The sequence below is a fragment of the Hydra viridissima genome, unplaced genomic scaffold (assembly GCF_058129835.1).
Source record: "Hydra viridissima isolate aposymbiotic clone 2 unplaced genomic scaffold, HvirCarnegie_v1 scaffold_5, whole genome shotgun sequence".
Classification (NCBI taxonomy): Eukaryota; Metazoa; Cnidaria; class Hydrozoa; order Anthoathecata; family Hydridae; genus Hydra; species Hydra viridissima.
The window spans coordinates 5,273,543-5,285,507 of record NW_028324304.1 but is presented as its reverse complement, the minus strand read 5'-3'; the positions used below and the strand labels follow the sequence as shown (position 1 = coordinate 5,285,507).

General features: G+C 31.2%; 3 protein-coding genes and 1 long non-coding RNA gene across 4 annotated transcripts; all 4 read left to right on the top strand.

Moving 5' to 3' along the window:
• Positions 1–214: 214 nt before the first annotated feature.
• LOC149888140 (uncharacterized) lies at positions 215–1,045 on the top strand. The gene has a single exon (XM_090089006.1). It carries the CDS (start codon positions 215–217, stop codon positions 1,043–1,045), a length of 831 nt encoding a protein of 276 aa, XP_089945132.1.
• A 953-nt stretch (positions 1,046–1,998) lies between these two features.
• On the top strand, positions 1,999–3,204 carry LOC149888139 (uncharacterized). Its single transcript, XM_090089005.1, has 4 exons — positions 1,999–2,233; positions 2,339–2,661; positions 2,740–2,889; positions 3,085–3,204. The coding sequence occupies exons 1-4, from the start codon at positions 1,999–2,001 to the stop codon at positions 3,202–3,204; spliced, it is 828 nt and encodes a 275-aa protein (XP_089945131.1).
• A 1,844-nt stretch (positions 3,205–5,048) lies between these two features.
• On the top strand, positions 5,049–6,720 carry LOC149888138 (uncharacterized). Its single transcript, XR_016453011.1, has 2 exons — positions 5,049–5,392; positions 5,612–6,720. It is a non-coding gene; the product is annotated as an uncharacterized LOC149888138 (long non-coding RNA).
• Positions 6,721–7,231: 511 nt separating this feature from the next.
• On the top strand, positions 7,232–10,707 carry LOC149888137 (uncharacterized). Its single transcript, XM_090089004.1, has 7 exons — positions 7,232–7,298; positions 7,419–7,519; positions 7,611–7,776; positions 8,905–9,072; positions 9,169–9,321; positions 9,713–9,823; positions 10,015–10,707. Exons 1-7 carry the CDS (start codon positions 7,232–7,234, stop codon positions 10,605–10,607), a joined length of 1,359 nt encoding a protein of 452 aa, XP_089945130.1. The 3' UTR covers positions 10,608–10,707.
• The last annotated feature ends 1,258 nt before the right edge of the window (positions 10,708–11,965 follow it).

Genomic DNA, 11,965 nt, shown 5'->3' with positions numbered 1-11,965 from the left:
TAATAATAAAAAAAGTTCGGTCAATTTAATAATTCCAGGGTTAAAAAGCTCGATGTTGTTCAAGTTAAGGTAAAACATTGAAATGCTAATTTGTATGTGTATGTCGAGGCTCTGGGTGTGCCAGTTATTTGTAACCCTTTGCAGAGGCAAGAGATATCTCGAGCGTGTAAAAATTACTCGCATATTTCAAAGTTAATTCTAGCTGATTATGATGATGGTTCCAAAGCCTTCTGTAAATAATGTTGATAAGAAAGTAATCATGAATTTACGCATTGATGCTAATTTAATAGGGAGTGTGGAAGATGTGCGCAGTGAGATTGATGAACTAAGAAGTGATTTACAAAAATTTTGGAGTGTGGAGAAAATGGAATCCATTGATGAGTGTGTGATACATAAATTCGAAAATGATATTATGCATAACGGTAAGAGATACGTAACTAAGCTTCCTTTTAAACCAGATCACGATTGTTTACCAGATAACTATAAAATTTTTGAGATTAAACTAAATAGTTTAAAAAGGCAATTGAGTGATGAGAATTTGTTAAGTGATTATGACGCTATTTTTAAAGAATACGAAACGAATAAAATTATTAAAAGAGTACCTGACAATGAAATCGCTAAGGAACCAGGAAAAACACACTACCTAGCACACAGACCAGTTGTAAGAAAAGATAAGGAAACTACTAAGATAAGAGCAGTATTTGATGCTTCCTGTTCTTACAATGGATTGTCCTTGAATGATTGTCTTTATTCAGGGTCAAATTTATTATCCAAAATATTTGATGTACTACTGCGATTCCGATTAAATTACATTGCCATATTAGAAGACATTAAACAAGCTTTCTTAAATATAGAAATTTCTAGTGAGTATAAAGATTATTTAAGATTTCTCTGGTATAAAAATGTTGACGCAAAACAGGACTCAGAATTGATTGTTTATAGGTTTTTAAGAGTAGTATTTGGACTGACTAGTAGCCCTTTTTTATTAAACGGAACATTAAGACATCGCATCAAAAAATATGAAAATCTAATGGTAAGTTTGTAAAAAGATTCGTTGAAGATTTATACGTTGATGATGTCAGATCTGGAACGGAAAGTGTAACGAAGGGTAAAGTATTTTATAGAAAGTCTAAAACAATTACGCCTGAAGGTGGTTTCAATTTAAGGAAATGGAAAACAAACAGCGAAGAGTTACAAAACTATTTTGATTTTAATGAGAAAATGATAAGAAATAAGGAAATAAAAATTTCAATAAACAATCATGATGATAATACTTACTTAGAAACAGAATTGGGTAAATTGATCATGATTATAAAAGAGTTTTAGGAATTGAATGGGACTCGGAAAATGATGAATTTATTTTTCAATTTAATGACTTTATAAAAATGTCACGGGAACTTAAAACAACAAAAAGGAATATCTTGAAAATTTCGGCATCAATTTACGATCCATTAGGCATTGTTTCGCCTATAACAGCCAGACTAAAAACAATTTTTCAAATTTTGTGTACAGATAAAAAGGAGTGGGATGTGAGTGTGAGTGGAGAGATTGAGTTTAAGTGGAAAGAATTGTTGAGAAATGTTGAGGAGTTGATTGTTTTAAGAATAAAGAGATTTGCGTTTGTTAGAGTTGAGGAGAGAATAATTTCGGCAGAGATGCATGGGTTTTGTGATAGCTCAAGAGAGATATATTGTGCAGTTGTTTATCTTAGAGTTAAGACGAGTGTTGTTTTGAGAGTATTTTTTTTGGTAGCCAAACAAAGGTAGCGCCATTGAAAGAGTTGTCTGTTCCTAGGTTAGAACTGTTGGGTTGTTTGCTGTTGAGCAAATTAGTTGGAGAAGCGAAACGAGTAATAGAAAATTGAGTAATTATTAGTAATTCTAGTTGTTGGACAGATTCTGAAGTGGCTTTGCATTGGATTAAAGGGAAGGAGAAAACTTGGAAACCTTGGGTGGAAAATCGTGTAGTTGTAATTAGGAAAGAGGTTGAAAGGAAGAAATGGAGAGTCATGTAGCAGCATTGGAGAATCCAGCAGATATTCCAACTCGTATGTTTTGTTTTAAGCTATTGAGTGATAGTTGGTTATCTGGACCTAAATTGTTATGTGAGGAGGTTGAAGTAGGATTGTTTGATGGTGAGAATAGTTTTAATGTGGATGAAGTTCTGATTGAGTCGAAGGGTGTAGATAGGATAAATGAGAGTAGAGTAAATATGGTTGAGGCTGCGAGTAGGGGTAATATTGGTGTTCTGATAGATATTAAGAAGTATAGCACATTGAACAGACTTATAATGGTAACGAGATATGTAAATAGATTTGCAAGTAATTTGATATAAACAGTTAAGAAGAATAATGGAATAATTAAAGAACACATGTCAACACTTGATAAATATGATATGGCATTTAATTTATGGTTATTAGTTGAACAGTTTTATTTACGAAATCAAGATAACTACAAGAAGCTAAGTTCATCCCTGAAGTTGTTCACTGACGAACAAAATATACTGCGATTAAAAGGACAATTTGGAAATTTGATACTAAGTTATAATGAAAAATATCCGATTATTTTACGTGATGGACTACATAGCTATTTTACGGTGTTAACTATTCGTCACGCCCATGAACGTGTTATGCATCATGGCATTGAAATGACATTAATTCAAGTTAGAGCAAGGTTTTGAATTATTAAAGGAAGTAAAACTGTCAAGAATGTTCTGCGTAAGTGTGTTATTTGCAAATAGATTAATGGAAGAACAATGCTGCCTCCCCCAACTCCTGACTTACCCGATTATCGTGTAAATGTTTCTACGTTTTCGTTTCAAGCTGTTGGTGTAGTTTTTGCTGGCCCCTTATATGTAAAAAGTTGTTTAAAAACTGATGCTGTATCTAAGGTTTACGTTTTGATTTTGACCTGTGCGTCTAGTCGTGCTGCTCATCTGGAATTAACTCCTGACATGAAGATCCCTGTTTTCCTCCGAGCCCTCAAACGCTTTATTGCACGCAGGGGCATACCTGATATCATTACTTGTGACAATTTTAAAACATTTAAATTGATTGAAGTAAAGAAGTTTTGTTTAAATAATAAGATTATTCAAAAATCAATCCCACCTGCTTCCCCTTGGTGGGGAGGATTTTATGAAAGATTGGTACGATCAGTTAAGATACCACTGTTAAAGGTTATGGGAAATTCCCTCGTTACTTATTAAGAACTAAAAACAGTTTTATGCAATATTGAAGAAAAAAGCAAAGATAAAGATAAATCGAAAAAAAATGTCTGTGCAGTTGAAACCGAGATTAGGCGGAATGATGCGGCGCTTAGGTCAATTAATAAACGTCCAACCCGACAGGCAGCTTGATGGACAATGTCTAAGACAATTAAAAGACAAATATTGTTGACAAGTCAACAGGGGGGGGAGTGTGTTAAAAGTGACAGTAAAAAATTAATTATTAAGAAGCATGTTGAAAGTGATATTTATTATTCAATTATTGTATGTGGGTGTTGTTAAATGTGGTATTTGTAACTTAATTATTGTTATTATTGTTAATGGTCAATTTATTGGTGCGTGCTCTCCACAGAAGTCTTTTTTATTATATATTCTGTTAGTGGAGCAGCATAGACACTCTTGCATTTATACTAGTTAAAAAATATATTGTCTCTCCAAACGTTCAGTTTTTTAATCCTCGAGATTTTACATTTACATTCGACTTAATTTAACTGTTTAACTAAAATTAACTGGACAATATCATAAATAAAACAAAATCATATTTCTTCTGGAATTTTTTTTGCTTTTATGTAAAGTTTAACAAAATCACTGATTAAAAAAACTTTTATTAGAAACCATTATTCGAGTAAATAAAAGTTGTAATTGCCCATAACCAGTTAAATTAGTTTTCATAAAACTAGTGAAATTGGTTGTGTCTTTTAACCAGCGAAATTGCCGTAAATCCTCGAATTAGCACCCGTTTGAATTAGCGCTCAATAATTGGATGAAAGTGTAAATTAACACCGTTTCAGTGTTTTTCATACTGCACCCCTTTTTATAAAAAGGTTTTTAAAAAAAGCATGAAAAAACGGTGTAATTTTACACTTTTTAAAAATGTTGAAAAATGGTGCAAATTAACACCAAAACGGTGTAAATTAACACAGTTTCAGTGTTTTTTATACTGCTCACTAAAACAGTGTAGTTTTACATCTTTTAATTAAGAGTATGATTTATTATTATAAGCATCAAGTGTTTTTCAATCTTTTATTTTGTCTAAAGTTGACAACTGAAATACGAAAATGGATGATCTTATGGAAATGAATAATTGCGGACGTTAGAAATAGGGTTAGGGTTTTCACTTGATTAGCATGTTTGTCTGTAATGTTATCATTCCAGTCTATTCATCAATCCACAACATTTGCATAACAGCTTTGATGCAAATGGTGTAGGACAAGAAGAATATCTAATGAATCAAACAACGTTGCTATTTTTCAACGAAAATCCAGACAATTCCAAATGTCTTTACTTTCCCTATTGCAGTTCTGCAAGCTCATTGCATGATGTATTGCAGTTCTGCAAGCTCATTGCATGACAAAAGTAATGATTAAATAAAACACGTTAAAAAAACCTCTCATAACGAAACAATAAATCTGCTCTCATTTTATCATAAATATGGTATAAGCAATACCATTTATGGTATTAGTAATACCAATTATATGTAAAAGTAAGTTTAGAAAAAGGGGCGAAGTAGGAACTAGTTCTAATTTTTGAGGAAAGTGGAGCGATTTCCTTTTTTCGAACAAGGAACGAGGAACTAGAACAAGTTCTTATTTTACAAAATGAACGGGGAACGGAACGAGATCCTTTTAAAAAGGAACTTTCCAAATATTGTCATCTTCTATAAATAAAATATCTTACCTACATAGTTTAAGTTGCCCTGATGATAGTCGAAGACAAGTTTTTAGCGGTGCGAGTAAATTAGATCTATGGTGGAGGGGGTTTCGTCCCTCCACCATAGATATTCCATCGGAGACATTTTGACAGTTTTTGACTACCAGCGTACCAATACTGAACACCGTAGTGCTGGGACGAATAATCATTTCATATTTCAACGATTGACATGGAATATTTACATTGAAGACTTAATTTCTCAGAGTCAGTGCTGATGACAAGCCGTGACCGATCAGCAAAGACAATATCACATTCAAGCCGAATGAGGCAGGATAGAAAGGCTCTTGGCTGGTTAAGAACTCAAAATCAAGAAGTGTACAGAATCGGATTTTTTTTGCCAAATACAGCTTTGAGGACGGCATTCAGTCCAGTAGCGGCAGCAACGTTTGCACCACAATAGAGCAGAGTTAGATTTCCCTGCAAAGCTTGGTTGTTACAATCTTGTTAGAACCTACAGATAGTAAACCTTTGTAATTTTATTAGATACAATTCTCAAACTTCTCAATATTTACCACAGAAACTAAGGCTCTGTATCTCCTGCTTCTGCATACGTATGCTCGATTATTCTAGAATCCACGAAGTTGTAAACAAACCTGGTGTTCTTATCAGCCCCGCGTTTGAGCGTTACGCCGTATAGAAGCTTCCCTATACCTGTCACTACAGCATGGTTTTTTTTTAGGTTTTGGATGCGGATCAAGAGCGTCTGGCCAGTTGGTGTTGCTGCTTGGATTCTCAGAGATGGTGATTACCTTACGCTCACCCTTGAAAACATGTAGCAACTGATCGAAATGGGTTTAATCTAGTACCATATGTTGATAAACTTGAAGCCATTTTACCAATGTGTATTTGTACTCAAAATTTTAGTTACACCTGTCATGGCTGAAGGCGGTAGTGACATCACTGCACTAGAAAGCTCAGGTATTGATTTTGAATATGATAATCTTGCAGAAAAAATGGTTGCATACGTCTTTGATATTCTTTTCGAATACAAATATATATTCCAGAAATAGTATATATTTAAAAAAAAGTATATCTTCCAGACAACAGCTCAGAAGATAAATACATAGATAAAACAGATTGATGTGCGTGCTGATGATACTATAGATAAACTATAAAATTACTTCGAAACACTATCCGAACTTTCTATGGGTAAAAGATGTCCAGTGTATAATGATAAAAAAGAGTTTTGTATCCAACAAATCCTCCCAAGTCTGGAGAATTTGGAATTACTAAAAACAACGAACAGACATTTACGGGTCTTAATGTGAAAAGCAAGATAATCGAAACAGTTGTTGTGATAAAAATAACCAATATCGAAATATTACAGCTTTCAAAGAAATTCACGTAGATATGCGTTGAGCATTGGGGATGATAGCAGAGACACCATGGGTAATGAAAACTCATGATTGGAAACTCGCAGAACATATTAGTAAAACTGGAAAGACAGCAACTACTAATTCTTCTGGAATATTAAGTATACTTCAACCATTACGAGATTTAATAAAGGGGCTAGTAAAAAAATTCAAAGGGAACTAGAACGAGAAACTGTCAGGAACTCTTATAAAATATATGCATAAATGAAGATAAAATAAAAGAAATGAAGTCGGAAGAAACTTCCATAGGCGAAAATATTGAGATCCTCGATGAGCTTAAAAGATGAGCAAATCAACTTGCAGAAAAGGAATCACAAAAAAGTAGAAGCTAAAAAGGCTTCTCTAAACAGAAGTAAGTCAGATCTTAAGAACAGAACTTACTAAGAACAGCTGGTTTAAATGAAAAAGAAGAAAATACTGAGAAACTTGTAAGAGAAAAAAGGCCAAATCGTGATATCAATTTCATATGTGAGTTCAAAACTTATTTTCATTTTCTTTTTGAACATTTGTGCCCACAGCTTGGGTTAGAAGTTTTTTTTCTAAAGTAACTCTGTTATGTTCATATGAAATCTTAATACATTATGTTTTGCTGTCCAATTTATTTAAGCAATTTATTTAATATATATTTATTCAATTTATAAAAGCTATATAAGTAAAATTAAGTTAAATTAAATTTTCTTTTAAAAGTTTTACACTTATAGAATTGTTTAAATATTGGTAGTATAGTTACTTATCGATAATTACACTACTGGTAGGTGGAGCCTATTAACTTTGAATGGAGCTTGTTAACTTAGAAATAATGTTCATAGTAATATAAAACTGTTATGACTTTATATTATAAAATAATATATTAAATGATTAATTGTACAAGTTTAGTTAACATTTAAGGTTAAATTTTTTTTTATTCAAAAGATGATTCATCTGATATGACAGAGCATGATGAGCATAATGAATTAGCTCAAGTTTATGATGACAAACAAGATGTTCTTCAAAGTACAATAATTTATTTCATTATTAATTATGCAGTGCTGTATTTAATTTAAATGTACTAGTTCACATATTTTATGTACAAGTTATTTGAAAGATAAAATTGGAAATTTATGTTTTTGTTAGATGAAGCAAAGCTGCGCCGATATCCTAACTATGATATATCAAATGACCTTTCTCAACCATTATTGAGAGCAAAAAAGTCTAGTAATAATTTGTTGCAAAATGTTTTCTGTAAACAATTTAACTGTCTGTCATTCTATTCTTCTAATTTAAAAAATAGTATATAAATGTTAAATGGGTTTTTTATTTTCTTAGAAGATACAAGTGAGTAAACAATATAAAAGTTCTGGTATCAGACAAAGCCAGCAAGAAACCATCATTCACAGTGGATCTGATGACAACAATGATAGTGTTTTTGTTGATAAAGGTAGGGATCCATTAAAAAAGCAGATTACTGCTAGTGACAGATACATTAGCACAGGTGAGATATATGCATTAGGATTTTTAAATGTGCACAGACATGACAGTGTTAAATAGACACTATGATAAAATGTATTTCAATTCTTATTTTATGCATGATTTGAATAAATTTTTATTAAAATGATATATTTACCAAGATTTTAATTGATTAAGCATGCCAAGGCCCATTGTTGGTCAACATGAAGGTAGATTTAGGCAATGAAAAGTATCAGAAAAACTTTCAATTTCACTTTCTACTGTAAATAGAGTGATTGTACAATTTACCAGAGAGGGGAAGGAAATGCACATCAACACAGTCAAGTTGTCCTGGGACTTCTGACAGACCATTGCATCTTTTTAAGGCCTCAGACATAGCAACATAACCTGGTGTCAGTCCCAGAACAGCTGCCTGGTATTTTTATAAACTAGGCTACTATGGCAGAGCTGCATGAAAGAAGCCACTTTTTTGTCCACCCAATATCAAATGAAGAAAGGATAAGGTTTGTGAATAGACTTTGACATCAAAAGATTGCAGTCACAGTTTCCATATTTCAGGAAGGACTTCTTCCAATAATCTCAAGTGGATGATTACTTATTTATGAAAGATGGAGCAACATGATTCCTTATTTATGGAAGATGGAGCATCTTGTTACACTGCCAAAGCGACTCAAAAATGGTTGAATCAAAATGAGATTAAGAAACTGCCATGGCCGAGTCAATCACCTGATATAAACACTATTGAACACCTCTGGGCCATATTAGACTGGAAACTTCACAAAAAGAATAAAAAGCCATCATCACAGACAGATTATTTAAGTTTTTTGCATGAAGTATGGCAAGAAATTCCTCAAGATGATATTTGTGAATTTATTTCTAGCATGCCTAAAAGGGTTCTAGCATTGAAAAATGCAAACAGGATGTCAACTAAGTATAACTTATTCAAATTGTAATCATTTTTAAAAAATTTTATTGTATCATTTACCATTTTCAATAAAAATTTTGGTTTATTGAGTGTCTATTCAATTCTGTCATGTATGTATGTATGTATGTATGTATGTATGTATGTATGTATGTATGTATGTATGTATGTATGTATGTATATGTACGCATGCATCCATGCATGTATGTATGTAAATGTATTTTAAACCAGGATATGTGCATTTTAATGAGCAACAAAACATAATTGAGATGGACTCTAGTCAACTGGTAAATTTTTCTACATTTTTAAAGAAAAAGCCAATGAGAGAAGATTTAACTGCTGGTTTGACTGCTGATGAAAATACTTGTATTAAAGCTCTAGCTTCCATATCTGGAAAAAGTGAATATTTATTTGTATTTAATAAAAAAGCTAATAAAATGAAAAAAATACTTTGATATTTTGGGTGATTATGTTCTGGTAAATTTAATCTTTTAGGAGACGAACTGGCACCACATAATCTTGGTGATGATAAAGTTTTCTATCAAAAACTTCGGAAACTAAATAAAGATGATGATAGTTTTTTTGTTGATAAAAGTAAGAGGCTATCAACAAAGCAGACCACATCTAGTGACGTTAACATGAGCACAGGTGAGATATGTGTGCATTAGGATTTTTAAATGTATATATTAATATATATATGTTATGCATTTTATATATATATATGTGTATGTATTTGATATATATATGTGTGTGTATGTATTTTATATTTGTGTATATGTGTGTATGTATTTTATATATATATACATGTATGTATGTATGTATGTATGTATGTATGTATGTATGTATGTATGTATGTATGTATGTATGTATGTATGCATGTATGCATATATGCATGTATGCATGTATGTGTGTGTGTGTGTGTGTGTATATATATATATATATATATATATATATATATATATATATATATATATATATATATATATATATATATATATATATATATATATATATATATATTTGTTGTATCATAAACCAGGATATGTGCACTTTCACAAACACCAAAACATAATTGGGATGGATTCCAGTCAACCGGTAAAGATTTCTACAATTTCAAAGAAACATCCAACGAGAGAGGATTTGTTTGCTGGTTCGACTGCTAATAAAATATACTTGTCGTGAATCTCTAGTTAATGTTTATGCAAAAATATATATATATATATTTATTGTTAAATTTTATCTTTAGTTAAAAAATGCATTTCTTTAGATAAAGCAATACGAAACAACAGAAAACGATCTTATTTTTGTTATTTATTATAAAACTTGTCTTTTCTCTACTAGAGAAAGGCGAGTCATCAAAAAAAAATACTAATAAAGGAGGTCGACCGAAAAATCCGACTAACGAAATTTATCCAATGGATGATGCCACATTCCAGCGCAAAATGATTATGTCGCAATATGATATGAAAAAGAAAATAAGCACAATCGAGAAAACTGTCAATATTGCTGTTGGTCTATTGCAACAGTTTTTAGATAAAGATGTGCATGAAGTGACATTTGAACAGGTTTCATCAATAAACGAGTTAGTAAAATTTGAAAACCGCCTTGAGGACAATGTAATAAGAGAAAAGTTAAAAAGAAAATTTGATGCAATTGGAACTGTTTGTAAGGATGCAAAAGCGCATTGTTATGCAGTTTTAGATTCTATCATGACGGAAGAAGTACAATCAAAAATTAACCTAATGTATGGTAACCATGTGCCAAACAAGCAGTATACTGATCATTTGTCATTAACACACGACTTACCTTTGATTTTGTCGACAATTTTAATGTCTTTAGTGTCATGGAAGGTTCCTGAAAAACAGTTAAAAACTTATTTGAGTGAAAGGTTAAAGCAAGGAATGAAAAGAGCAGTTGCTTCCAAAAGAGACTGAATTATTCGTTTTCTTCTATTTGCCGTTTTTTAAATTTAGATATATGCATGTATCTTTATATATAATTTTTTTTTTTTGAAGTAAAACTTTTGAAGAAATATAGCTGCGTTAATTTTTTGGTTTGGAGAAAATAAAGAAAAGTAGAATTATGTTATAAATATAATGTAGTAAATAATGAAAGGAACATTAATGTTCCTTTATTATGATAATTTATTTTCTTTACTATAATATAATAAGTTGCACGTTGAAAATGATAATCTTAAACGAACAAGTTATTCTAATAAATTAAAATGATTTTAAAAGTTTCCTTGATTGAAACTTTATTATAAACACGTGACAGAATTAGTAAAACTCACGTAAAATCTACGTATTTTTAATTACGCTTAACCCGTCTCGTACACGTGTTTGATCAAGATTTAAGTTCCAAACTGAAACTTTAATTAATACGTGCTTGAAACCTTATAAGACACGTATTTAAAACCTCAATAAACACGTGTTTGAAACTTCATAAATAACGTGTCAAACTCCAGTAAAATTCCCGTGAAATCTCCGTGTTCTTGGTTTACGCCTGGATCGTGACGAATACGTGTTTATAAGGGTTTTAATTCCGAAATTGAAACTAGATGTGCCGACTGGGTAATAAATAGGATGCCACGGTTCGCAAAAAAAGTGATAAAAACTCGTGGGCTATTTTTTGACGAAAAGACAGTTTACTAATAATAGTGTTGTTAGTATCTTTTTTATTTCATTTTTTGTCTTTTTTTTTCTTAAATAGTTACTATATGTATCTTTTAAAAAATAAATAAGATATTTGAATTTTATTGAAATAATTATGGGAGTTTGAATTAAAAAATTAAACAAAATCTAAGTGTCCGGAAACTTTTGGCCTGCAGTGTATATATAAACAGTGCTATTTAAAAATTTATATATAAATATAGTAGTGTTTTCTTTACAATAGAAGCAACTTCATTAGCTATGTAATTTATTTCCTGCATCTCTAAAAACTTTCTTTTAAGTTTTAAAAGCTCATTCGTTATTTAAGAAATGTTTGTATAACTGAGACGACCACTATTCGTAGTACTAACATTGTAAATGGTTGAAATATTAGGTTGATATTTTTTGTCTTTCTGATCTTTTTTTGTTTTAGGCCCTCCAAACTTCGCTGATATTTTACCAACTGTAAAAGCAATGAAATTGCAGAAAACGCATTTGCAGTAAAGTTTATTCAATCTTTTTTTAAATTAAGGGTACCAACCAAATAATAAACTTTGGTTTTGTTTTTCACGTCTGATTTAATGGTTACAACTTTAAGCTGTTAATAACGAGTAAAACAAGGAACTTAAACTATACGCTAAGTT

Excerpts from the sequence above, each read along its gene's own strand:
- LOC149888140 (XM_090089006.1), top strand. The coding sequence starts at position 215 with ATGGTTCCAAAGCCTTCTGTAAATAATGTTGATAAGAAAGTAATCATG.
- LOC149888139 (XM_090089005.1), top strand. The coding sequence starts at position 1,999 with ATGGAGAGTCATGTAGCAGCATTGGAGAATCCAGCAGATATTCCAACT. Across the intron at positions 2,662-2,739 it reads TTGAAATGACATTAATTCAA|ATTAATGGAAGAACAATGCT; the intron begins GTTAGAGCAAGG and ends ATTTGCAAATAG. Across the intron at positions 2,890-3,084 it reads AAACTGATGCTGTATCTAAG|ATTATTCAAAAATCAATCCC; the intron begins GTTTACGTTTTG and ends TTAAATAATAAG.
- LOC149888137 (XM_090089004.1), top strand. The coding sequence starts at position 7,232 with ATGACAGAGCATGATGAGCATAATGAATTAGCTCAAGTTTATGATGAC. Across the intron at positions 7,299-7,418 it reads CAAACAAGATGTTCTTCAAA|ATGAAGCAAAGCTGCGCCGA; the intron begins GTACAATAATTT and ends TGTTTTTGTTAG. Across the intron at positions 9,824-10,014 it reads GAGAGAGGATTTGTTTGCTG|AGAAAGGCGAGTCATCAAAA; the intron begins GTTCGACTGCTA and ends TTTCTCTACTAG.